This window comes from Apteryx rowi, unplaced genomic scaffold (assembly GCF_003343035.1).
Source record: "Apteryx rowi isolate R43461 unplaced genomic scaffold, aptRow1 scaffold_220, whole genome shotgun sequence".
Taxonomy (NCBI): domain Eukaryota; kingdom Metazoa; phylum Chordata; class Aves; order Apterygiformes; family Apterygidae; genus Apteryx; species Apteryx rowi.
Window position 1 is genome coordinate 951,449 of NW_020448531.1, and position 25,652 is coordinate 977,100.

Here is a 25,652-nt window from a genome sequence, read left to right on the forward strand (position 1 = left end):
GCTGGGACGGGAGAGGAGGGAGCCGCGAGCCGGGGCCGAGCGCCCCGAGCCAGGTCCCTGCTCCCGGCCGGCTCCGGGAAGCTCCGGGGGAGCATCGCCCCGCCGGCGGGGCTGGCGCTGCCCCCGGCGAGCACCGTGGCGGCTCCGGCGGGAATGGAGGCGGTGACCGCGGCGTGCACAGCGCCCCATGTCCGTCTGTCCATCCGGGCCGCCCCATGTCCGTCCATCCATCCGTCCAGGCCCCCCGTCTCCACAGGGCTGGGGGCGCGCGTGCCACAGGGCCGCCACGGCACGGTCCCGCCGGGAGCGTGGGAGCCGGCATCCGGGCCAGCGGTGGCAGAGCCCTCGGCACCATCGTTGGCGTCTGTGTCCGGCCGGCTCCGGCGTCCCGGCGCTGTCAGCGGCTCCTGGCCCGGCTCTCGCTCCGGCCGCGTCCGGGGGCCAGCGAGGGCCGCGCGCCGCCGTCAGCCCCCCGGCACCGCCGCCATCCCCGGCGCCGGGGCTCGGAGAGGGGCCCCCGCCCGGCGGTTCAGTCTCTAACACGGGAAAGCACGGACTGGAACAAAACCAACAAAAATAAAACAAAAATAAAAAAATCTTTTAAAAAGGACTCTATATTTGGTCTAGAAGTGTAAAAAGCAACATCCTACGGGGAGGGCGGGTGCCAGCTGAGCCGCCGCAGCGAGGAAGGCGCTTTCCGGCCGCGCGCAGCCCGGATCCGTCCCAGGCGCCGTGATCGGCTTGCAATCGCTCTCCCCGGCACCACCGTGCCGGTGCCGGTGCCGGTGCCGGTGGCTTGTGCAGCCGCGGGAGCTGGCCGGGTTCCTCCGGGCACAAACCCTCCACGCCGGAGAAGCCGGAGGCTGCGCTGGGCCAGTTCGAAGGTTATTCGGGAAACTCGGGGGGGAAAAACGGACCGAAGCAAAGGCCGGGCGGTGACGTTCGGCTCCGCGCGGCGGCGAGGGCCGCGTCTCCGGCGGGCCGGGCCGCTGCTCCAAGCGGCTGCTCCGAGCAGCTCCCCTGCTCCTTCGGCTTGGGGGCTACGAGCCCAGCAGAGTCCAGAAGACGGGCACCACGGCGAGCACGGCGTGCGGGACCCTGAGGCTGCAGCACGAGTTGTTGCTGGTGAAAATAGGCTCCGGGGACTCGTAGAGGGAGTCGTCTACGGAAGAGGGAGGGCGAGAGGGCGGCGTGAGCGGGCGCCGGCGGGATACCTTCCCACCCCCCCCCCCGGGGCTCCGGTTCACACTCGGCTTTTGCAAGCCGCATCCCGCAGTCCTGGCCGCCTTTCCCGGGAAAAACCTGGGTAAAACCCCCGGGACCAGAGCGGCAACGCTCAGCGTCCGAGCCGGGGGCCGGGAGAGGCTCCGGAGCGCCCCGGCTGCAGGGAAGGGGAGCGAGCAGGTTGCTGCCTCCAAACGGGATTGGGCAGCRTTCCGTCCCCGGCCCCTCCTGAGCCTCTCCCGGGCAGCCGACCAGGCCAAACGCGGGTGGCATCGGGAGAGGCGGATTAGATCGCTCCCTTCCCAGCCAGGACCCGGGGCTCTGCCCGGCGTCTCTGCCCCCCCGCGGGGCGGCCCCTGCCCTGGGGGTCCTGCCGGACGCCGGGGCCCCCGGACGAACCCTTCCTCCCCGAGCAGCATCGCCACCGTCTCCCGTGTTAACGGYGTCTCTGCTAGGCACCGGCACAATAAAACCCTGATATTATGAAAATACTAAAAAAATAATATCAGGGGAGATTTTTTTTCCTCCCCCCCCATTATGTCCTAGTCCTGAACCAAGCAGAATGATTTTTTACAGATGGTTTCATCATATTGGGTTTTACTTTAAAGCCCTGCAAATAAAAAAAAAAGAAAGACATCCTTTTAAATGGTGACATTTCACAGGCACTCAGCCCTTCCCCAGGGGGAGCCGCTGCCATTTGCTAATTACACGTTAACAGGAGAAGAAAATTATTAATTTGTTTTTTTTTAAATGGCTGAGTTATTTGGTTCTGAAAAGTAGCCACTGCGCAGAGATTAATATATATTTTTTTCCTATCTGAACTCAGTGGCAAACGTCCACTGCACGGGTGATGTTCCTGCCCCGACTCCGGAGAGCGCCGGTSCCTGGGAATGGGGAATGGGAACGTCCCCTGCGGAGGCACTGCTCAGCCAGGACGGGGGGCAGCCGCCTTCCCAAAAACCCCGGCAGAGGAGACCGGCCCCRAAGCCCACGGAAAGGGACCCAAAAGGGCTTCGGGGCTCCTGCCCCTCGGTGCAGCGGAAGCACCCGCGGGCTCCTCCGCACTCCCTGCCGCCCTCCCCTTCTCCTGCCGGGATGTTCTCCCGCGGCCGCCGAGGGCGAGCAGAGGCCTGGCGCCGTCGGTGCACCTCAGGGGGGAAGCGGCGAGCGAAGGCCGCGGGCGGGCGCAGCTCCGGCGAAGCCGCYGCTGCCCACGGCGATTCGGCAGCCGGCGCCCCGCGTCCCCATCACGCCCGGCGCCGGACGGGGCGCAGCCGCCGCGCCGGGGTCCCGACGTGCCCCCCAGGCTCCCGCGCGCGCCCCCACTTACTCGTTGGCCGAACATAAACCTTCAGCTTCAGGCAGGGCCTGTCAACCATGTTAGGGGGAGAAGCGGCTGCAGAGGAACAGAGAGAGGGAGGAAAACAGCGACGTTAGCCTGGGAGCATCGCCGCCRCCGCCGGAGACCGCGGGCGCCCGGCGGGGGGACGCGGCCAGCGAGGCCGCGGCAACCGAAAAGCCGCGTTTTCACCCCGCGACGAGGGGCTGAGCTGCCCCAGCAGCCCGAGCCGGCGCTGCCCCGGCGGCTTCTCGCCCCTCGGCTCCGCGTGCTCGCCGGGAGCCCTGCGCCCGCTCTGCCCCTCCGCTCGCTATCGGCGCCTTGCGAGGGGGGTCGGGACCCCGCCGCCGCCCCCTTGCAGGAGCCGAAACGCTCGAAGGCATCGACTGCCGGATTGCAGCGGCTCCTGCCGCTAAAACCGCGTCTTTGATCCACGCTTAACCGGTGTCAGGAGTTGCCCGACCCCGGGCCGCGCGTTTCTGCCGAATCGTCCCTGGATACATGTTCCGGCTGCAAAAAAATGCCGTCCCAGGCAGATTTCACGCTTGTTAAAGGCTCCCGCCGGCCGGAGGGGGGGGAAAATGGGACGTTGTTTGTGTGCGAAACTTCTGCTGCGAGAGCATTACAGCGGCGCTGAATACCGGGGGCACCTCGGAGGGTCGCGGGGGTTTGTTCGGGCGGCCACCGAAGGGGAACGCGTTGCAATTAAAATAGCGCGAAGCGAGGAGGCGACGGGAGGCGACGCAACAGCCGGGGCGAGGGGGGCGACGGGCGGCCGACGGAGGCCTGACAGCCCCGAGCTCGCGCCGCGCAGGGAACATCCCACCACGAGAAAAGCCCGGCGCTTTCCCCCTTTCCGGGGTCACCGCAAATAAATGTTAAAGCAGCAGGAAACATCCCTTGCCGGTCTGCTCCGCCGCCGCTGCCGCCGCCGCGGTGGGGCCGGGGAGGAGGCTCCCTCCCTGCTCCCGGGGGCTTCCCGCGGCCGTGGGGACCCTCCGCTCCGCTCGCTGCCGGGGGAAAACCCCGGAGCGGGGCAGCCTGGGCCCCCAGGAAGAGAGCCGGGCAGGGGGAGCATCCCGCAGACGGCGGGGAGGAGGAGGAGGAAGATAGGGAGGAAGAGCAGGAGGGAGGCCACGGGGACCAGCCCGGGGAAGCCGATGTCCCAGGGAGGGAGCGATCCCGCAGCCGGGAGCCCCGGTGCCCCTGCGAGCCCCGCGCCCCACAAAAGGGGGGTCCCGGCCCCCCGAGGGTCCCAGCGGTGTGGGGCGCCGGGCTCGGCCTCTCCCGCGGCACGGGAGTCAGGCTGCTCCCACGCAGCTTCCCGGGGCCCCGCAGCTAACGCACGAGCTTAAATCCTGGGGGAAAGCGGTTCTGTGGTCCGACAGGGAAGGTGTGAGGGGGCCCAGGCGAGGCTCCGGCTGGAAGTTTGACCTGACTTCGAAAAATCCCTTTGCAGCCCGCGAGGGCGGACCGGCTGGGGAGGGGTTTGCACRACCTGCACACCGTGCACGCTGGGCACACGGTGCACACCGCGCACACGGTGCACACCAGGCACACGGTGCATACCGCACGTGCCGCACACGCCGCCGAAACGCTGGGTCCTGGCAGCTTTGCCCTGGTGCCTGCGCTGCTCCGGACCGCGCGAGCGACCGCGCGCCTCTGCGCCTCTCCCGTAGCAGGCAAAAGGGAGATGAAAGCGCAGAATAAAAACCATGCTCGTTGGGAGAGATAAAGGGAGTAATTGCAATAATTATCTTGGTGAAAGTCCCCTCTCAATAGGAGAAAATGCAATATTTATATATATGATTTTAAAGGAACTTCATTTTCTTTTCTCTTTTTTTGGAATTGCAGACGGGGAGGGAGTATTATTTGCAATAAAGTCCAATTTAAGGCAGAAGGAGCAGGGACTGGGGCAGCGTGCGCACACGAGCTGGCGGCAGGGACCCTCGCCACGCGCGCCCGGGCCCCTCGCCGGCGGCACCGAGCCTCCCGACAGCCGCCTCAACCGCGAATCTCTGTTTTAAACGTAATAACGGTTATGCCAAATTGAAGCTGGGGGGGGGCGGCAGTCCTGGCGCATCCGAGCCCCGCTCCTGGCTCCGGCCYTCCTTCCCCGCGTGATGATTTTGGGGAGAGGCGGCGGGAGCTGCAGATTGCCTCGCTCTCCCTTTTTTTTTTTTTTTTTATGCCTCCTTTCCTTTTTTTCCCTCCCTCGTTTTACACCCCAAATTGGGAAAAGCGGCTGCCGAAATCCAGGGAAGGTCAAGCGACCGCGTCCGGGCGCCGGCGGCGAGCGGGCGACGCACCGGGGACCCGCGAGCGGGTGCTGCCGCGCGCCCGTCCCAGCGCTGGCTCTTAACCTTGACCCGGCGCCGGGAGCGCGAGCCCCGTCTCGGTGCCTGCGAGGTTAATGGAATTCCAATTTGCGAGCTCTGGAAGGAGGTAATTTCTTTTCTTTCATGTCTGCTAAATACGGTTCCTCAAAGAGGCATAATTTCTAATGTTCCGCATGACATGAATTCTAACTGGTTTAGCAATGATCAGCTTCACCATTTACTTCTGTGTAATCTCTCCCTAACGACATTAAAAATAAAAAAAATAAAATAAAACGGGGGGGGGAATAAGAGAGAGTTGTAGATGCAGCTATTTCACGAGTGACATTTTACAGGGAGAGAGGGGGGGGGGAAAAATGGTAATTTAATATAGATAAAAGGAACAAATTAAGTGGGCTGAAAACAGATGCTTTAGGAAAAAGGGGGAGAAATAATAAGAAAGATAACCGTGCCGGTTTGCTCCTGAGCCGGAAGAGAGGCGTCCCTGCCTCCGTGCGACACCGCCGAGTGCTCGGGGGTCACGCTTTCTAACTCATTTTCATTTTTTTGCCCTATACTGATTGCAAAACTCCCAGCGCCTGACCCCAGCCCCATGAGCTTGGTGGGTTTTTTTTTTTTCACGGCTCCAACAGGCTTTGGATGGAGTCAACAGAGCTTTTCTCCTCCGTTTCGCTCCTGACCTCCGCATCCAGCCGCTCCGGAGGAAATCAAGGAGGAGCCCGAGGCGCTGGTCCCCGGGGGGCCCTGCTCCCGCGCCGCCCCGCGCCCGGCCCCACTCACAGATGTAGTAGTACTCGTGGCCCGGCCTGAACTCGAAGCCCAGCGAGAAGGGGGTGAAGAGCTGGAACTTCTCCGAGAACTTCAGGGGGCCGCTGGGGGCGTCGGGCCGGTTGCACTCCCAGCGCTTGAAGCCCTTCTGGCGGTGGTCGCAGGACGCGTGCCCCTCGTAGTTGACCATGTAGAGGACGTAGCGCTCCATGCGCTCGGCGGGCACCGGCYCCTCGTAGTGCGGGCAGTAGATGTCCAGGTAGTCGTTGATGCTCACCTCCACCGTGTAGTCCCCGCGGTGGAACCTGCGGAGTGGAGCGCAGCGTGAGCCGGCCGCGCGCCCGGAGCGGGGACGGCGCCGGATGCCCGCTCCGCCGCCCGGCCGAGGAGCCGGCATCCGGCTGCCAGGCTGGGAATGGACGGCGGGAGGCGTCGGGCACGTTAAGCGTGAGCCTTGCTTTTAAAACGAGCCCCGAGACCGGTGCGATGCTGCTGCCAGCAGCCGCCTCGGCTGGGGAAACTGAGGCACCGTGCGGATTCGGCAGCGCCGGCACTGGCACACAACAGGGTTTGCAGCCCTGTGCTCCGGGCCGAGCCCCAGCTCCCGGCTCCCTTCCCCAAATCCCACCCCGGGGCCACAGCTGGGCTCCCCTGCCCGGGCAGGGAGCAAATCCCGGCATCCCGGCGTGCAGCGCCCGGCCCCCCCCATTAACCTTACGGGATCACACTCAGTCCCTCATTGCTTTAAGATGAATAAACTGGCAATAGTTGGCGATAAGTAGCGAAAAAATCATTATTCCTTGCGATACCATCGACCCTTTTGGTATTAGTGCAGATGGGCGCTGCAATCCTATTGTAATTTACATTTTTGGTACTGATTATCTGGGAGATTAAGGGATTAGCAGAGCTGGAAAAGGACTCCGCAGTACGGAGGCAATTCCCRTCCTCGGCAGCAATATTCCACGCGCTCCTCGGAGCCGTGGGCTCCGCTTCCCGCTCCCTCCGTGCCTCTCCCAGGCCGCAGCCAGGCGAGGGGGAAGTTTTGGACACCCTGCGCTGCAGATATTATTGGCTGCTGCAGCTCACAAAACCAGTCAAATCCTCAAGCTCCCCCAGGAGCGAACCTGCCTTTTTTTTTTTTCTCCCTCCCCCAGGTTGAGTTGAGTTTTCTTTGCTAATTAATTTGAGGTTCCCGCTGCGCTGCTCTCCCTCAAACAGAAGGTCCGTGTCCGCAGCGGTGCGGGATGCCGGGAGCGCGGGAAGCGGCCGGGGGGGCCGCAGGAAACAGCGCGGGGGGGAGCCCTGTGCTTCTCCCACCGTTCCCATTTTAGGGAGATTCTCTGCAGCRCCCTGAAAAAAGGTGATTTCAGGCCCCGAGCCCCGAGTTTGCTGGAGGGACCCCCCGGCCCGCCAGCGCGGAACGGATGAAGCCCCACGGCGAAGTCAGGGCTCCGGCGCCCGCGGGAGCTGGTTCTTTGCGAACCACCGGCCAGTCCGTGCTCAGGCACGTGGTTAACCGGGGCCRGGGTGCACAGCACGGAGAGGACGGGACACGAGCCCCCGGACACCCCAGCAGCTGAGAACGGGGCTGAGAACAGCGCCAAACTCATCACACAGGAAAACCAGAGCACGGTCCTCTCGCCCGCCCCGTGTGCAGGGCCGCTCGCCTGCTGCCAAAACACCCCCAAACCGGGCTGCCGAAACGGCCCCGGACCCCACGACGGCCGGGCGCGGGTCCGAAATCCGTGGAGGCTCCCCAGCGGGAAGGAGGCCTGGGAAGCGGCGGGGGCGAGGGGGAGGCGCCGCCGTGCCGGAGCAGCCCAAGCGGAGCCTCCACGCCGCCATCCAGCTCATTACGTGCTTCATAAGCACTCCGATCACACAGGGAACGGCGCTAATTAAGGAGCAGGGTTTTTCTCTCCCTCTCTTTCTCGCTCCTTCTCCGAGTCACTTGTGCCAACCCTGCCCCTGGCAAGGTAACATTTTAAAATGTAAAATTAATACAAAGGGCCGCGATTTACTGGGAAACAATTTTCAAACGCATACAAAACAATAAAAAAAATTTAAGCCCCCTCCTCTCTCTCTGCCTTTTATTTGAAAAAATTATTTATTTTAATGATTGTTATTAAAGCCCAAGCAAAGACGATTGCAACAAAAGGGCCTGTGCTTATCAGGGGAATAATAATAATAATTATATTTTTTGAAAAAAAATCAACTAACTCCAAGGGCCTTTGCTGGACTGACAAATTGCTGAATTAAAGCTGATTAGCGGTGATAAATGGCACAGACGGAGGAGCGCGTTCGCAGGGGCCGCGGGGAGGGAGGGGAAGGTTGAGCCGGCGCTGGCGGGGCAGAGGCGAGAAAACCGCCGCGCCGGAGCCCCCGGGCCGGCAGCGGCGCCGGGACCATGGGGAGCCTGGCCAAGGCCGCCGGATTTGGCGCAAGATTTATACCCGAGACCGTGGTGAGGCCCCCGGAAAAAGATGAATATGCTGGGAAATAAGAGGGCAGCAAAGCAGGGCTGAATTTTGCTTCTGGGCACGCGAAGCTTAGGGCTGAATTTGCATCCGAGCCGAGGAAGTGGCCTGTTTTTGCAGCCCGTTTTTGCAGCCCCTTTTCGCAGCCCGGCTGTGCCCCGCGGGGCTGCTGCACCCGCCGCCCCGGTTCTCCCTCCCGAAAGCCCCTCGGGGGCTCCTCCGTCCCGCAGCAGCCCTTTGCCCAGTGCTGTCCCCGCCGGCAGGCGCTGACGAGCATCGCGCCGCTCGATTCGGGGAAGAGGAAGGGCTGGTTTATGCCTTGCAGGGACCCGGCTGCATCTGCGCATCCCGGTGCCCCTGGGCAGCAGCCGCCTCCGCCRGCCCCGTCCCTGGCGCATCCGAGGCCATGAGGTGACAAGGAAACCTGGAATATTGGAAATGCTGTTTGCATGCAAGAAAAAAAGCTTTGCTCCCGCGAGGGCGACTGCCCACGGGACACCGCGCCGCATCCCGGTGCTGCGGCGGGCCGGGCTGAGCAGGGCGTTTGCAGGGCTCTCCGCGGCTGGGCGTCCCGGGAAGGCTGCCGATCCGAGCCGATCCGCCGGCCGGAGCCCCCGGTGCCAGGGCCCGGCAGGAGGCACCGACCTGCCGGGAGGCGCGCGCGGAGCGGCAGATGGCGTCCAGGTGGCTTTGAACTGACGGGTATCGTTTCGGGAYGGCGAGAGGCATTAATTGGCCCCGCGGGACGCTGCGATGAAGCGCGGCGGGGAGGACGTGACCGAGCCTCCCGGCCAAGCGCCCCTCTGCGATCCCGGCTCCGGCCCCCCGCAACGCTCCTGGTGCGGGACGGCTGCCGCCTCCGCAGGTGACCGGCGYGGGTCCGGCCCCAGCCTCCGACCGGAGGCGTTTTGCCAGCGGAGGAGCCGAAGGGGCCGAGGACGGGCTCCCCGGAGCGGGCAGGGGCCGGCCGCGTGCCCGGGGCTCCGTGCGTCCCCCCGGCTCGGGGGTGACTTTGTCTCAACATGTCTCGGATCCGTCCTGGCTGCTCTCTGCCGGCGAATCTTTATTTATGTCTCTGTTTCCCCCTGCTGATTCACCCCCTCCTATAAATATTACATTTCTGCCTGATCAAATATTCCCTCCCGACGGCTTTGCTGAACGCTGCAATAAGCACATTGCCGAGGCCCAATTGGTTTTTAAAGCGGCCTCTCCCGGCGCGAGCGCCCGCGGCGGCGCCTCGGCCCCCGGCACCGCTGCTCACCCCGCGCCCGGGGCGGGAGCAAACGTCCCGCGCGCCGGCGGGGTCGCGCCGAGGCGGCCAAGCGTGCCGCGGAATACAGATGTCCCCGCCGCCCCCACGGAGCGGGGAGGCACGGAGAAGTCGGGAGGCTCCCATGACGGAGAGCCGCCGGCAAGCCGAGCCGGGCGGGAGCAGCGGGAGGGGATGTGGGGACGGTGGGCTGCTTTGCCCTCCGGCTGCCCGCCGGGCACGGGAACACAGTCCCGAGGCAGCTGGGAACGCAGGGCACCGACTCCCCGATTCCCTGCAGCCGGCTCCAGGGGATGGGGATGGGGATGGGGCCTCGTGTGGCTCTYGGACCCTGCGGGATGGGAGCACGCCGTTATTCCTCTCCGCTCCTGGAAGCCTCCCAGTTTATGGCCCAGATTATCTGCGCCTATGAAATAACCTCACTGCACTTTTGATTGAAACGGCAGCAATTTGGCAGGAGCTGTCAGGGCTCGTTAGAGGACCGAGCTCCGCGGTGACACAGGGACCCGAGCGCCGGAGCGGCAGGGAGGGATCCAGCGCCACCGAAGCCTCTCGCGGCCGGAGGCGCCGGCAGGACGCGGCTGGGCGCGCGGGAACGGGCGGATCGGTGCGCGGGAGGGACGCGGCGGCGGGCGCAGCAGCCCCTGCGCCCACGTGCAGGCAGCAGCGGCGGCAGGCGGCAGGCAGGGCGGCGCGAGGCAGGGTGCACGCGCCGGCAGACAGCCCCGCTCGCACGCCGAGACAGACGCTGATTCACACACACGCACGGAGCCGTCTGTTAATTTGTTATCGTTTAAGTCATTCAGTTCGCAAAATGTCAACAGCATTTTAAAAACCCGCCACCTGGAAAGCGCGCTGTCGCCCCGTGTAATACCCGCAGCAGGGCTGCCAGGCCRCGCTAATTAAAATGAGTGGGATTCGAACTGTCTAAATGAGGCACATCGCTAATTCATCTGTTTCAAAATAATAATAATAATTAAAAAAAAGGCCTTGCTGGCGCGTTCGCAGGAGCGGCAGCATTGCAGCGGCTGAGGACACGGTGCCGGGCGTGGTGACGGCCACCGCCTGCCCTCAGAGAGCCCCCATCCCGGCTTCCCAAACCTCGCACCGTTTACCGCCGTCGCAGCGGGCAGGCGGAGAGGAGCCRCCGGGCGGGAGCTTCCCCGACGCGACGGCTCCAAACTTTTCCTCCCTCCTTCTCCGCCTCCCAATTTCTCCTTCATTCTTCATTTGTTTCCCTCCGCTGATTCCCGCAGGTGCGTGGCTCCGCTCGCTCCGGGGGCGGGAAGCGTCTGCTCCCGCCCAGGCGGCCCTGCTCCGGGATGCTCCGGGCTCCTCGGCTGGGAGATGCTCGTGCCGGCGCCCGGCCGGCCCCGAACCGGCTGCTGTTTAATTACTGCTGCATAATTTTGTGCAGCGCCGGCACGACGCGGTTAGGGCATCGCCGCTCGTGCGGCCCCCGCGCGCCCACGGACGCTGCGCACGCGCKTCTCGGCCCCCGGACCCTGCGCCGGGAGCGAGGACGGGGCAGGCGCGGGGCTGCTCAGCGCTCCGCGGATCGCCCGGAGGGAGGCCGGGAGCGAATCCGCGGCAAACCCCCGCGCGGGCAGACGGGCAGCTGCTCCGAGGCGCGCGAACGCCTCCTCCTCGGGGCAGGGCAGGGCAGGGCAGGCTGCCGCTCTTGCAGCCGTCTCGGGCAGATCCGGAGCCGCCGCCGCCCGCGGGAAGCGCCGGGAGGCTCCCGCGGTCCCGTCTCCGCCGCGGCCGCCCAAGGGGTTAACGGGACGGCTGCGTCTCCGCCTGACAGAGACGGATGGCGCGGCCCCTCCGATGGGATGCGGCGCTTGACAACTGACTACTCGCAGCTTTCAGCTCTGTCAGCTACCATTAGGGCTGGGAGCCGGGCTAATTGGGTGCTTCATTAGGGGCATTCGTTACCGTTAGCGCTGGCTGACAGCAGCGGGACGGGCGCCCGGCACGCGAATCCGCCAGCACGGCAAGGCGCAGGGCGACCCCCAAGAAACAGGGAGTTTAGAGCGGATAAAGACTTGCAGGGGGGAGAAAGTCCTCTTGCAACGCTCAAAATAAACGCGAACGCTGGGGGAGCCCGGGGCAGGGAGCAGCAAGGTGCCAGCGCCGGGCGCGGACGCCGCCTCCGGCTCGATGAGCCCAGGGACGCTGGGGACGGGATGGGAGGGAAGCAGGAAGCTGCCTCCACCGCGTCCCGGCCGGCACCGCCGTCCTCCCCGGTGCCAGGACCGACAGTGCCAGGCCGGGGCTCCCGTCGCAGGGGTTTTCCAGCTTATTTTTGGTGCTGGCCGGCTGGAGCCGCTCTGCCGGCAGCCGGCACGGGCGCAGAGATACCCCGGACCACGTGCACGCTCCAGCGCCCCGGCCCTCGTGACGGCTCCGTGTGCATCGCCGGAGCGCCGCGGAGCACGTCCAGCCTCCGGGGCTCCGCTTGCACCGTCCAGCTCTGCCCTCGCTCCCGCCACCATTTTGCTCGGCCCTTAATTGATAACTTTCCCTGCGCCGTCACGCGCCGGCCCCACTTTTGCATGACAAGAGCGGGAACCTATTGGAGTGAAATTGCCTGGAATAAAACATTAGAGCTAATGAAGCGGCTTCGGCGGCGCTGCCCTCCTCCCTGCGCCCCGCGCGGCGCGCCGGACCCGTGCCACCACCTCTGCYGGGATGGACTTTGGGACGCTCGGCGTCCACCGCGGAGAAGGCAAAAAGAGGCCTCCAAGATTCCCATCGCCCGGCTCAGGCAAAGCCTTTCTCCGYGTTTTTTTCTCCCCAGCTTTTTTTTAATACCCCAAGAAAATAAATATCCCATCTATTTCCAATCTGTTTGAAATATCATGTGGAAGAGCTCTCCGTTCGCAGCGGTGGCTCGCGTTAATTCTGCCAGACGCCTGACAGCATCCGACTTTTCCTCCGTCATGACGGAGCTTTGCTCCGACGTGATGGCTGTGACGGTGTCTCCGGCAGGGCGCCTGCGCCCCGGCCCGATGCCGCAGGCGGAGGGGACGCCCGGCAGGAGCCCGGGGCGCTTCGCACCCGACAGCTCTAACTGGAAAGATCACAATTCCCGTTTCCACGCATGGCGGGGTGTCTCACGGCACCGGCACCGGGGCAGCCTCCCCCCGTGCGGCACCGGGCACGTGGCGGCTTTTGCCGGGCTCAGCCATCCGCACTCGCAGGAATCCGCGAGGATTTTATTGCAAAATGAGTTTTTAGGCTTTGYGGCTGCAGAGAGACGGTTGCAAACGTGACCTCGAAGTGCTCAAAGTCACAGAGCAGATGAAAGGAGCTGCTCAGCCATCRCGGCGCTGCTCAGAATCCCAGGATTTTTCAATAGGCTCCTGACTAGCGGAGCACCTGGCTCACGCTTCCCGAACGCGCGACACAATGACACGGAGAAGGATATTTGCTCCACTTTTGTGAACGCGCCGAATGAAAAGCAGCCCGCCACGAGAGCAGGGTTATTAGCACGACCAGCCTGATCCTTCCCAGGCTCTCGGCGCCCCGGCTGCGAGAGATTTCCRCCAAGAGAAAGGTTTAATCATTCCGGCTCCTGTTTGCTGAAGCAAGGCATGCTCTCCCTGCCTCGCTGATTTTTTTCCTTTTCTAAGCTAAATTTGGATCCCAAAGTGACCCTCCGAGGAGAGCAAAAGTGCCCCCTCGACCGACGCACCCAGGAGAGCTGCAACGAGGCGCCTGGGTGCGAGGGGCGCTCCCCCCCCATCCCCGAAACGAGCCGCAAGCAGGCCGCCCCGGCCCTCGACCGCGCGCCTGCACGAGCAAGGGGTCAGGCAGCGGGAGAAGCCGGTCTCACGACACCCAGCTTCATCCCAATTGCAACAGGGATAAATCCAAACGGAAGCGGAGGCCAGTCCCGCCGTGGTGGGCTCTGCTCATGGGGACGGGGCTGCGGCACACGGGTGCCCGGCGCAGCCCGGCTCCGCCGCGCTCCGTGCCTCGGTTTCCCCTCTCCGGAGCGGGGACGTCGGCACACGGCGCGGGAACAAAGCGTATTTGCCTCCTCRTGCGGCTGCGCCCTGCAGGACCAGCCAGTGTCCCAAGGGTTAAACGATTCAGATTTTTTCCTTTCTGAGCAGCTTGAAAAGAGATATGATTGCTCTCGCTAAAATACATGGGGGGGGAAGATATTATGGAAGGAAAAGAGCTATTTAAGCTGAAGAACAGTGTTGGCACATAAACAAATGGGTATAAACTGGCCATGAATAAATTGAGGCTGGAAATTAGGAGGTTTCTACCCATCAGAGGAGCAGGGGTCTGGAACGGCAGCGCGGCGGAGGGGCAGGAGACCAGCRCGGGCTTCGCTCGCGCCGCGGGGCCGGTCTCGTGGGGGTCCGGTGGCTCGGGGGGGGGGCCAGGTCCCGCGCTCCTGGGGTCCATCTCCGAGACACTTAAAAACCTCACGTACACTTTCATCTCTCGAAATCTCCTTCATTCAAATAGTCACAGCGTGATCGGGAGTAATAAGCCTCTTACGGAGCAAAATAAAACAGAGCGACCTCCCCCCCCGAAAGCTACCCCCACCCTCACCCACGGCTCTCGGGCTGTCTTTTAAAACATAACCTGATGCAAATTCAGATGCGGAACGGCGACGGCAGCCCTGTGCCCCGGCCGCTCCCCCGCTGCACGATCCCGCGCTGCCTTTCCGCCAGGGCCGCGTGGGGAATTACTCCCGCGGGAGGAGGCGCGAGCGGGTTGATTTCTTTCAGCAATGTCACAGCTCTTTTCTCCATTAATCCTGCTGCKCTGTTGGTTCCTGGCATGTCCGTAGCTAGCAGCGGACTTCACGCCGGGAACGTTTAAGCTAGTTTTCCCATCTGTTTCTTTTTCTCCTTGGACAGCCTGYATTAAAACACCTCGGATCGCAGCGCTGTCCTGCGCGACGCTAACGCGGCACCCGCGAGCACGTCGGCACCGGCAGCAGGAGCCAGACGGGCCCCGCCAGGGCTCCGGGTCGGGGGGGTCATTGCAGCTGCCTGTTTATTAAAACACCCTGGATGCAGATTAATTTTCCTCGCTCCATAGCTGGTGCTGCTCTGCGCGACGCGGGAGGTGCGGCCGGGCTCGTGCTCAGGACGAAGCCTCAAAAGCTGCTTTCTGGGCAGGAGGCAACAGGTGCCGGAGCAGGAGCCGCTGCGCCCAGACGCCTGGGCCCCGGAGCCGGGAACGGCCTGCCCAGCAGGAGCGGGGCACAAGGCGTATTTTAGCCACGCTGGCAAAGTGCTCAGAGCGGCTGGAGAGATGCTATCGTTCCTCCTACCTGCGACGCTTTCTCTAACTTCACCGCAGCTCCCGTAAGCGCCTTCGAGTCCCCTGCCGAAACGCTGCTCCGCAGCGGCGCGGTGCCACCGACGTTCCCACGCCTCCTCCGGCAGCCCCGYGCGGAGCGGCAGGGCGGCGGGCGCCGTCCCCGCGGGGAAGGACACGGCCACCTCCGGGGCGGCCCCGCACGAGCCCCCCGAAACCTCCGCCGGAGCCGCGGCAGTGCCCGGTCCCGCGCCGGCGGGGGGGCCGCGCGTCTCGGGCTGCCTCTCGCCGTGCGCCCGTAATGTGGCCTTGGGGGACTCGCCGTACACACACCACGTAAATTATTTAATTTCTCCAAACTGCTGCACCTTTATAAATCATTAAAAGCTCCTTTTGATCTGTGTTAATGAGGTTTCCTGAGCGTAGTGGTTGGAAACGCGGTTCGGCACGAGATAGCGAATCAGCTAATTAAAAAAATAAAGAGCGAGCAGGAGGGAGGCAGAGGGGAGGCCGGGCGGGTGCCGGCGCGGGGCAAGGGGGCGCGGAGCCGGCGGGCGCCGGTCCCGGGAGAGCCGCGGCCGGGCGCCCAGCGCCGGGGCAGGGAGGGGAAGGCGGGCGGGAAAAGCCGCTGCGTTTCTCGCCTTTCCCTTCTGAAGGGACGGCGGAATTTGCATTTACATTTTTAGAGCTTTTTTTCCCCAACGAGTCAGCGAAGCGAACGTGCCTAGCGAGGAACAGCAAACGCCAGGAGAGGGGGAAAGGCAGCGTTAAGTGATATTTGGGAGAAACGAGCTGTAAAACAGGGATAACGGAGGAGGGATTATATTTACCTCTGATTTTCCAAATGTTTAAGCCCCGCGCCCATCTGCGGAGCTGCACCGCTGCTGCTGCGGCACTTGCCAGCGCTGAGCCCAGACGCCCGCTTCGAACCCGGCCGGCCAGCAAAACCCTCCCCTTCCCGGCCGTCGGGATCGCTCTCCGAACGCCAGCACGCGACTGCCCCGCGTTTGCTCCCCGGTGCCGGTGCCTGCCGGGTGCATCCAGCTCGGAGCCGCCACCGCCCGCTCGGGAACGCCTCTGCTTTCTGGAAGCGGAGGCTCCCGGGGCCGGAGCCGGGCAGAGACGCCCCGGGGCAGCCGGGGCAGGCGAGGGGAGGCTGGCAGAGCCCGCGTCGAGCGCTGCTTCGCCAGCCCTGACGGCTTGAATACCCGTATTCATCCCAACTACGAAACTCCGACCCCAGCTGCATATTCGGCAGCTCGATTACAGTCATCCGGGACGATGGTGACGGCTCCGATAGACGGGAGGTTGGTTTGGGCTTAACGCTGCTTGACGGCCCTGCTGCATCCCGCGGCTCCGGCGGCACGACCCGCGGCCGTCGCCCCGAGAGGGGCCGGAGAGGYGGCGGAGGCGGCCAGGAGCTTCCCTGCGGCCTCGAGGACAAGGAGGGCCGGGACCCGATTTTCGCATTATTCTTTTCATCCTTAAACACCCTGGCAGCTCCRGGCCGAGATGCGCCGCGGGGCTGGTCTGCCGCGCCGAGGCCGGCGCTCGGGCAGGCTCCGCGCGGTGCCGAGCTGGGCAGCTTCCCGCAGGGCCCGGCCGGCTCTGCTGCGAACCCAAAATCCACTTTTTTTAAAAAAAAAAAAATAATAATAATTTTTCCCCCCCCATTTTTGTGTTGGGGATGCAAACGCCGTCGGCTGCCCCGCGCCAACACGAGGAGGTTAGGGCGAGCGGGCGCAAGGGGGGGGAGGGGGGGAGGGCGGCGGGCACGGGCGCAGGCTTTGGGAGCAGGCCGGAGGGGCAGAGCATTGTGGGTAATGATATGCAAATCAGCATGCAGAACCGCCCGGCTGCTGCTGATTACTTTCCCGAGCCGAAGGTAATCGCTTCCAGGCCGCCGTGCGAAACGCGCAGGGAAAGCGGCACCAAATCGCCGCCCAGGCAACGGGGGGAGGAATGAGCCGCGCAAGGGGCATTAAGTACCGGGGYGGCCGGGCTGCCGCCGGCTCCCCCGTCCCGTCCCATCCCGTCCCATCCCACCCAGAGGCCAGCGCACTGGCCGCAGAGGGGCTCGCAGGAAGCGGCACATCCAGCCACATCCCGGCCCGGCTCAGTCCCGGTTCCCGTGAGGCATCCGGCTGGGACCGGCAAGGGGTCCGGCGGGAACCCCATGCGCCCGGCTCCATCTCCGGGGCAGCGGGAGGCTCCCAGGCTGGTTCAATCTCGCCCCCTTGAGGCTCGCTCATCTTGATTTAAGGATGCTGCCCTCCCTTTTCCTTCTTAATGTAAACGAGTCAGAGAAATGCACGGCGCCGCTCAGGTACGGGAGAGCGGAGGTAACCTCGTATGGGCTTCGCCCGTGCTCCCACAGGAGACAACTGCTCCTGTTACCTGGGGCAACGGGGGAAAAATTATGGCTGGCATCTAAATTGCCATCATTATGCTCCAGAGCCAACACTCCCCATTTACACTTTATTGTCATCTTTCGCTTTAGGGAGATGCTGAGATATTACAGGACTGGGTGACAGAGCAAGATGAGATGGGATGCGTGAATAGATAGACATATAGATAAATGGGAACACCCGGAGCTATTATTTCAGCCTGTTTGCAGATCTAGAAAAGAGCAGCAATCCACGCTCCCCCGGGCTCAGGGTAGACTTTATAACAGAGAAGAAAACAAAATTTGTTTAAATGCAAACCTAAGTCTGCAGAACCTGCGGCACTCGGCGGAAAAGCGCCTGGACGCACAGCGCGTCCGCGCAGCTTCCCGTCGCGGCGCAGCCCGGGACCACGGGCGAGCTCCGAGCGGAGCGGAGGGCAGCGCGGCTCCGCAGGACCCGCCGCAGCCGGCTCCGGCGCTCGCCTCCCCGGGGGCGAGGAGCACACCACCCGCCCCGCGGGGCTCTTCACGCCGAAATAACCCCGAGGCCATCTGCAGCAATCGATAATAAGACAGAATCCAATCGGTTCCCGGCGCATCCCATCTCCGTTCGGTCTCGTTCACCCGGAGAAGCACTCAGCCGTTCTCACATCTCAAATGCTCTCAAGACGACRCACTTATCTTATAAGATGTGCCCTCAACCATACATATTAATTTGGAGCCAGAATCACGCAGACCAGCTCTGGATGTACAAGACAAGCTACAAAGTGACTTGGATGGAAAAACTCTTCTAATGGGCTTTCGGGTGGCCACGGCTGCTCCGGGGCGCTCCGGCAGCGGCGCGGGGAGCAGCCAGGCTGGGAGCCGCACCGCCGACCTGGCCCGCGCTCGCAGGCACCTGGGGCCGAGCCGCTCTTCTCCCTCTGCTGACTCATTTGAGGCCACAGGGAGGAGGAGGAGGAGGAGGAGGAGGAGGAAGGGAAAGCGGGCGAGAAACTTGGCACCGGGAGGGCTGCAGCCTCCTCCCCGCGCCGGGAGCACCGGTCGGCTCCGGAGGACGGAGCTGGGACTCAGGGCCCCGCATCCCCCCAAGCCGCGCTGCACACGGGGTTTTGCAAGACTGAGCACGGCGCTGGCTCGACCCCGCTCCCGCATCCGGGGGGAACGGGGTCAAACGCCGCCGGTTTGGGGCAGGGGAACGTGGACCCCCCGATCCCGTCCCAGACGCCCCCGGGGCCGCGAGCTCCAGCGCCGGCACCTGGGAAGGGGGGCGGATTGCCAGGCTCTCGCTGTGCGGCCGTCGCGCCACATCTTTGCACACCCCCAAAATTAACCCAGCTGCGTGAATTTTCACTAATTCCTCAAGGAGCAGCGAGGATCTCGGGTGGAAGGTGTCCGGGGAGCAAAGCGGGAGAAGAAATCTGGAAACCCCTAACGCTGAGCCTCGCTCTCAGCTCCCGCAGCCCTGCCGGCGTGTCCTGCCCCCCGCACGCCCCCGAAAAGCCCCTGCTTGGTCACACCCGGAGTCCGGTTCTTCCTTCTTCCCAAAGCAGGGGGGGGATTTGCAAAGTTACACAAAGAAATGGAAAACCCGATGGGAAAAGCCAGGCTTGGGTATCATTCCTCCTCCTGCACTGCACAGGAAATGAGGACTAACAGGGCCCGAGGGGGGAGAGCAGAGGAGCAGCTGCTAAAGGAAGGGGGAAAAGAAGAAATTTCGTCTTTCATATGTTTTCAAAAAAAAAAAAAAAAAGGAGAAAGCCAACAAGTTCAAAACATGAAAAGCTTTTCAGGAAAGAGCCGCCGCGCTGCTTCACCCCCTGCAAGAGCGAGTCCCAGGCTGCGCTGCAGTCGCACACTTTCCGCGGAAACGGGAACCCCTTTGGGGTTTCGTGTTCTCCCTCGGAAAAAGCCCTTTTCTCCCACAGAACGTTTCATTAGAGCAGAGGCCGCAGCTTCGAACACAGCCCGTGTTTGGGACCAGACCGGACAACGCAGACCTTTTCACACGAGCCCCGATCGGATTGCAGCTGGGTGCCGCCGCGATGGCAAAGTGCAGCACCGAATGGCGCGCCGGATGCACAGGGCGGTGCGCATGTGTGTATATATATATATATATGTATATATGTATAAATACACTGTTGATTGACTGAGACAGACACAGATGAGACACATTTTCCTCCGTCTCACAAGGTTACGCACTTTCCAAAACGGGGAGAAAAAAAAAGCGCAGCTCTCAATCAGAAACGCATACTTTTGGCACAAAAATACTCCAATTTCCCCGTGCCAGAAACTCACCCGAAGCCGCAGCCCGTGCCGGGGCGAGTGCTCCGGGGCAGCCCAGCGCCTCTCTGGGCGAGCTCTCGTTAGCCCCCTCATCACAGCTCCCCGCAATTGCACCAGCTGCTGCAATTCACACCACTCACCCCTCATTAGCATGGAAGCTCGTTAGCCAAGCGCTGAGACTAATCAATACTGCCATTAACGAACTATCCTGAATTAATGCGTTTTAACCTGGAGGGCCTGAGGATCTTGGTCGCTTCCCTGCTCGAGCCGGCACGAGGCGTCTCGCCCCTGCGCCCCGAGGCCAGCTCGCTCCCGGCACCCGGCTCGCTCCCGGCGCTGCTGCCGCCTTTTCACGCTTTCTAAGCCCAAACGGAGGCCGCCGGGTCGCTCTGGATGTGAGCAGCCTGCTTGGCTCCAACTGAAACGTGTCCAAACGCTTTCGGTAAAATCCGAGAGCTGGAGAAAACGCGGGACAAGTGGACACGGGAGCCCTTTCCCGGGAAAGGGGCAGAGCCGGGAGAGGCAAGCGCTTCRGCTCCCCTCCGTCCCTCGCTCCGCAGCCGCCTCCGGTGCAGCYGGTCTTTGGAGACCGGGAGCTTTTAGGACGCGAAGGGTCTCCGTGCAGCGCCTCGGCAGCCGGGACACGGAGCCCCGTGTCCCCGACCCGCAGACGGCGCACGGGGACGGTGCTTTGGGGGGCCACGTAACGCTGCCCCCTCCGCACCCTTCCCGCTTCTTCCTACCCCTCCAAACCCAACCTGCCCGCCCGAAATGCCGCCTGGGGGCTGCGGCCACGGTGCAGAACGGCTGGACGGGGATCCCGGGAGCCTGCGTGGAAAGTTTGGAGGCCGGTGTCGTTTCAAGCRGAGCTCAGACGAGCCCTCCTCTCCGGGGGCCGCTGCTAAAGGCGGCTTTTCATCRCCGGCTTTCGGTCCGTCTTTGATTGCAAGACGCTCCTGCACCACGGAGCATCGCCCGGCCCTCGGAGGCCAAAATCAGAGAGAGGGCAGGGGCCGGGATCCCGGGACGTGGCTCCACGCCTTCCCGCCCGGCACGGGCTCCGGCAGCGCCTGCCACCCCGTCGCCGCACGTGCCCCGGCCCGAAACCCGGCACCCGGCGCCTGCACCCCGGCTTTGCCGCCCCGGGGGGCGATAGGAAAGGGCTTTTTGCCCCCAGCCCCGCCACCACCGTCCCCTGCCGCTCCCCGGCTGCCTCTCGCTGCCTCTGGCTAAACAGAGATCAGAAATGTTAGATCTTTCCTAACATCTCCTGCCAGCGCTGTCAGTGGCCTCTCCAGAGTACCAGGGCCCTCTGTTATGTAAACACAGCACATTCGCTGTCAAAGATTAAAAAAAAAAAAGGCTCATTTGCACATAAAAGCAGCCTCTGCACTAGTTACGGGCACTGTGGCATGTAAGGAAGACTGTAGGTTAAACTCAATAATAATGCGAGGCGGCACAGAGCTGCCCCCTCCTCCCGCAGCCGCAGCCCATCCCCGGCGCATCCTGCCTGCAGCAGCACGCGAGCCCCGGCACGAGCTGCGAGGAGGCGACGCCAGGGCAGCACCGGGCCGAAAGGGCTCTTCCCTCTCCCCAACGGCCGCGTCCTGCCATCCCGGGGCTCGGGCCACGCAGTGAGCCGGAGCGTGGCCGGACACCCGGCTCCGGCACYGCGCTGCTGCCGACCCCATCCCAGCCCCGCCGGCGTTTCCCAGCCCGGATGGGCTTTGCCGCTGGTCCCTGCACATCCCCCCCAGCCCAGATGCTGCTTTGCACCTTCCTTAGCCCCCGCAGCCCCCCTGGCTCTGCCCCCCAAGACCATCCAAATCATTGCAATTGCTCCATTTCGGGGCCAGGCGGTTGCACGCCGCCTCCGCACCTCGCCCCCTGCGCGGACACGCTCGGGATCGGCGTGTTTGACCGCAACGCTGCACCAACAGCAGAGCTCTGCCGTTGCCTCCCTCCGCTGCCCTGCACGGCCTGTCCGGCTGCTCCAGCCAGGAGACGCTCCGGGGCAGCGCTCCCCACGCGGCTGGCCACGCCGCTGGAGCAGCTCCCGCCTAAGGACACGCGAGGAGCCGCTTGCAGCTTCAACTGCAAACGCAAGGGCATCTCCTATCGCTGYGCCTCCCTCCCGGCGTGGAGCACTGCCCTGCCCTCCCAAGGGCAGCGGGCGTCGGGAGGGTTTCCAAACGCCGCGCCGGCTGCCCCTCGCCCTCCCGCGGCACCTGAGGCCGCCCGGATCCTCCCCGCTCCGGGGAGAGTCCGCGTCCGTCTGGCTCCGAGGATGGCGTCAGACATTTGTATGTGCAGTCGGGGTCTGTGCAAATTTAATCAGATCAGAAATTCATTGTCGGAGAGACGGTGGCTGGAAAGTGTAATGATAATTGTGTTAGTGCCGTCAATTGTGTTTCCTCGTCTCCCGGTGCTGTTCCTAGAGAGATGCGAGYGCGCGGTGAGACGGGCCAGGGCCCGGGCAGAGCCGCACCGCGTCCCGGCGCCGCAGCCGACACCGCGAGAGCCCCAAAACCCYGCGGGAGGGGGAAAGGGGCGAAGGAAGGAGCAGAGGGCGGCGGTGGGAGGGAGGGAGCACGGAAAGGGCCAGGGGAGGGGGAACAGCGCTGCGAGAGCGGGCGGCCAGATGGCTCGGGAAAGGGCAGGGAGCAGGCGGCAGAAGGTGTTTACGGCGGCAGCTGACAGCGGAGGTGAGGAGGGGAGCGGGGCCGACGGGGCGCCTGGCCCCTGCCCGCACCCCGGCTCGCCGCCGGGCCACCAGCCCTCCCGCGGCCACCTGCGAACGCCTGCACGTGGCCCCGCGCGCTCGGCCACGCGCCCGAATTAACGCRGCCGCAGACGGGGCGGCAGCCGCGGGAGCTCGTCYCCCGGGGCAGGCGGGGAGCCCATCYGGGAGCCCCTCCGGGACGGGACRTAACGGAGCCCGTTCGGGGCTGCCCAAAGCGGGGACCAGGTAAACCAGCCCCCCCACCCCGGTCCCCGCTGCGGGGACGCCGGGTGACCGACACGCAGCCAGGCCCCGCCGCAAAGCGCCGTCGTCTCGGCTTCCCGTAGCAGGCAGCGGCGGCCCTAATTTGCAAAACGCTTCAGCTTGCACTTAGCGTTCAGCGCACACCCGAGCYGGGCTGCGGCGCCTGCGCCCGCGCTAAGTGGCTCGTGGATTGCAGYCTGAAGTGGGATGCGGCGAAGGGGGGCGGCGGCGGCCCTGGCTCCCCCACCGCCCCCGCTGAGGCCACAGGGAAGGCGAAGGCGACGCTCGGCTCTCCCGAGTCGTCTCCCCGGAGTAAGAACCCCCCCGGGCCCCCGTCTGCCAGCAGCAGCGGGAGCCGCCGGCCACGGCACCCGGGAGCAGGACCGGGGCTGCCGCCTTGGCACAGCGGCCGCTTGCTCCCTGCCTCGGTTTCCCCCGTCGCGGCGGCCCGATGCGCCCCGCAGTCCAGCCCCACRGATAACACCCACGGAGAGGCCTCTGCACCCCACCTTGTTTAACACGCACACGTGGAAAGGGAGGGAGGCACGTGGCTTCCCGGGGCTCGACCACCACCTTCCTCGCACCTATCCCGCTGGGGGGCTGCAAGTCCGGCCGGGGGCTCTCTCCTGCAGCAAGCCGCCCGTTTTCCGACTCAGTCCCCATTAGCGGATGCGACACGGATAAGGTGCTCCCATTCCCGAGCGGAGCTGTTAGGGACGCCCGGCAATTGCTCTCGCCTGCCTCACGCCGCTTTTCATTTCTGACGATTGCGTTCGCCGGCCGCTTTGTTTGCAGGAGGCGTTTCTGTCGCAGGCRGCCGCCGGGGAGAGCGAGGGGGGCAGCGCGTTTCGCGGGCGACTTTTTAACCTTGCAACGCTCTAATTCGGAGGAAATTTCACGCGAGCGGTGGGAGCGATTTCTAAACGTGTTTGCCGACAAGCGCGCCCGCGGTAATTTGACCGGCAGGAAACGGCGCGCGAGAGAGAGGGAGAGCGCCGGCCGTGGCGCGGAGCCCCGCAGCGGTGCCCGGAGCACCGGGGCGCACGGAGCAGCCGCCCCGCACAAAGGCGTCGGGGCCGCGCCGGCGGGAGCGATCCCGGCCTGCGGCGAGCCCCGATCGAGAGGACGACGCGCGACTTCTCTTCCCGGCCCTGACGCCGACGGGCCGCGCGGCCAAAGGAGCTGCAATTTATCACTGGGCCCTGACAGCTCCCTTTGAYGGGGCCCCCGGGGGGGCCGAGCGGGGCCTTTTGCCTACCCAACAATTAATTATTTCCTGGCTAATGATGAACTCTGACTTGCAAAGCAGGTAGTGGCGTGTGGAGGAACGAGGCCGCCTTCCTCCGCTCCCCCCTCTCCCGCCCTGGCACGTGCGGGAAGCGGAGCCGCCGCGAGCGGGGCATCCTCGCCTTCGAGCGAGCCGGGGAGGCTGCGGCGTCCGCGGCTGGCGGCTGGATTTTGCGATGCCGACGTACGCAACGCTGCAACGCTGCAACACTGCCCCGGCACCGGCTGGGCACCGGGGGATGGAGGCAGGAGCTGAGCCCCGATGCCAGGGCTGGCACGCGCCGGCTCCCCGGCATCGCCCCCATCCTGGAGCCTCCGGCGGGATCCACCGCCTTCCCGCGAGCGCAACGCGGTGCCCCAAGGGCGGGCGAAACTCCGGCACACCGCCGGAGGCACCGCCGTGGCCCGGCCAGGGCAAGCCAAGTGCACGCGCGGCCCCGGGAGCCTCCGAGGGGGCCCCGCAGTGGCGGCGGCGGCGGCAGATGTTCGCTTTAAGTGCCGGGCGCGCAGACCGCAGAGCCGGCGCGCTCCATGTCGAGGAGCTGATAACTGGATGATAGGTCCGCGTTAATGGAGAAAATCCATTTAGGTTCACTCGATACTCTCCCCGCAGGCTTTCATTACACCTCGGGGGTCTGCGGCGCACCGTGCCCTGGCACGGGCAAGCTGCGATCCCAGATCCGATCGCTGCTGCTCATCTGCCTCGCGGCAGCGGCTCCGGAGGGGAGGGGAACCGGCGCGCTGGGGCTCGGGYGGCGTTTTAGCCCCGAGTTTGTGGCCGCGGGAGGCCAAAGCGGCATCGACGTCGCGCCGGGGTTCGGAGCGGAGCGTTCGGCGAGGCGGCAGCGCGAGCGGGGAGACCCTGCCATTCCCAGAGGAAACTGCAAACAGGCCGAGGGCCGGAATTCACGGAGTAGAGGAGCTCGCGCGCCCCAAGTTTTGACCCCAAATCCAGGCTTTTCTGCTCTTAGGGCGGTAACGGACACGGGCGCTCGACAGGAAGCACCGGCTCCGGCTCCAGACTGGATTCGCCGTGCCTCGGGGACACGGGAAAGCCCGGCAGGGGCTCGCGCGTGTGAGCCTGCATCTTCCCCGTGTGCCCCGGCGGCATCGCAGCCGGCTGGGGACGCGCACGGCCGCGGGCGCCGGCRGCACGGGATCCCCGTCGGGGAGGCGATGGACCCGCTGCCGGCGAGGGCGGTGCGACGGGGTCGGTCCCCGGCAAAGGAAAAAGCTGAGGAGCCTCGAACAAAAGTAAAATAATTATCGGGAGCTCCCACCTCGGCCTCCCCCCTCGCGCCTCCTGTTTAAGGCTAGTTAATAGCTAGTGTTCTCTGGTTAGGCCTGAATGACATTTTCGGAGTTATAATAACTGAGCTATTACTTGCTGTATTGATGCATTCCCCCTGCCGGCAGCCTGCTCATCCCGCGCCGCGCAGAGCAGCCGCTTAAAGCTCCTTCAGTCAATATCAGTTCTATTTTTCATTACTCCCTGGAAATGTGGCTCTTGGAAGCTCATCCGTCATTCAATTACGCCCTGGTTCAGTCCTATCATACACGTGTCATAAAGTTCCTCAGATCTGAACTGCTGTTAATTTTCTGCGCCATCCCAAGGGGATGCCCGGGACGTGCCTGGAAAGGCAGCAGCGAGCCGAGGGCATGCCGGGTACGGAGGGGCGCTGGGGGAGGCCGGAGCCGCCAGCGAGCGCACGGACCGACGGATGGACGGACGGGTGGACTGACCGGCGGCTTTTTGCCGGCCGGCCAGCGAGGGAGCGGAGGCGAGGAGGTGGGAAAGGGCCCCCTGCCCACGCGCGGCAGCACGGGGACCCGGAGCGCGCGACCTTGGCAGCACAGGCAATTTATTCCTCCGGCTGGTTTACTCTTTTATCAGGTGTTGGTTTAACAGGGCGAGTTCCCCCCCCTTCCCCTTTAATCCTATCGGCATCTGTGTTCGGCACGTCCGTACACAGAATAATCACCTGCCTGGCAGATTTGTCA

The 25,652-nt window shown here is 64.3% G+C and overlaps 1 protein-coding gene across 1 annotated transcript in view; it reads right to left on the reverse strand.

Annotated features, from left to right (window-relative positions):
- Nucleotides 1–508: 508 nt before the first annotated feature.
- EFNA2 (ephrin A2) overlaps nt 509–25,652 on the reverse strand; it is a 50,395-nt gene continuing 25,251 nt past the window's right edge. Inside the window, exons 2-4 of the mRNA XM_026064821.1 lie at nt 5,680–5,972; nt 2,555–2,620; nt 509–1,162 (exon numbers count right to left, since the gene is read on the reverse strand). Of these exons, the coding sequence (XP_025920606.1) occupies nt 1,041–1,162; nt 2,555–2,620; nt 5,680–5,972 (481 nt within the window). The 3' untranslated portion in view covers nt 509–1,040. The remainder of the gene's footprint in view (nt 1,163–2,554; nt 2,621–5,679; nt 5,973–25,652) is intronic.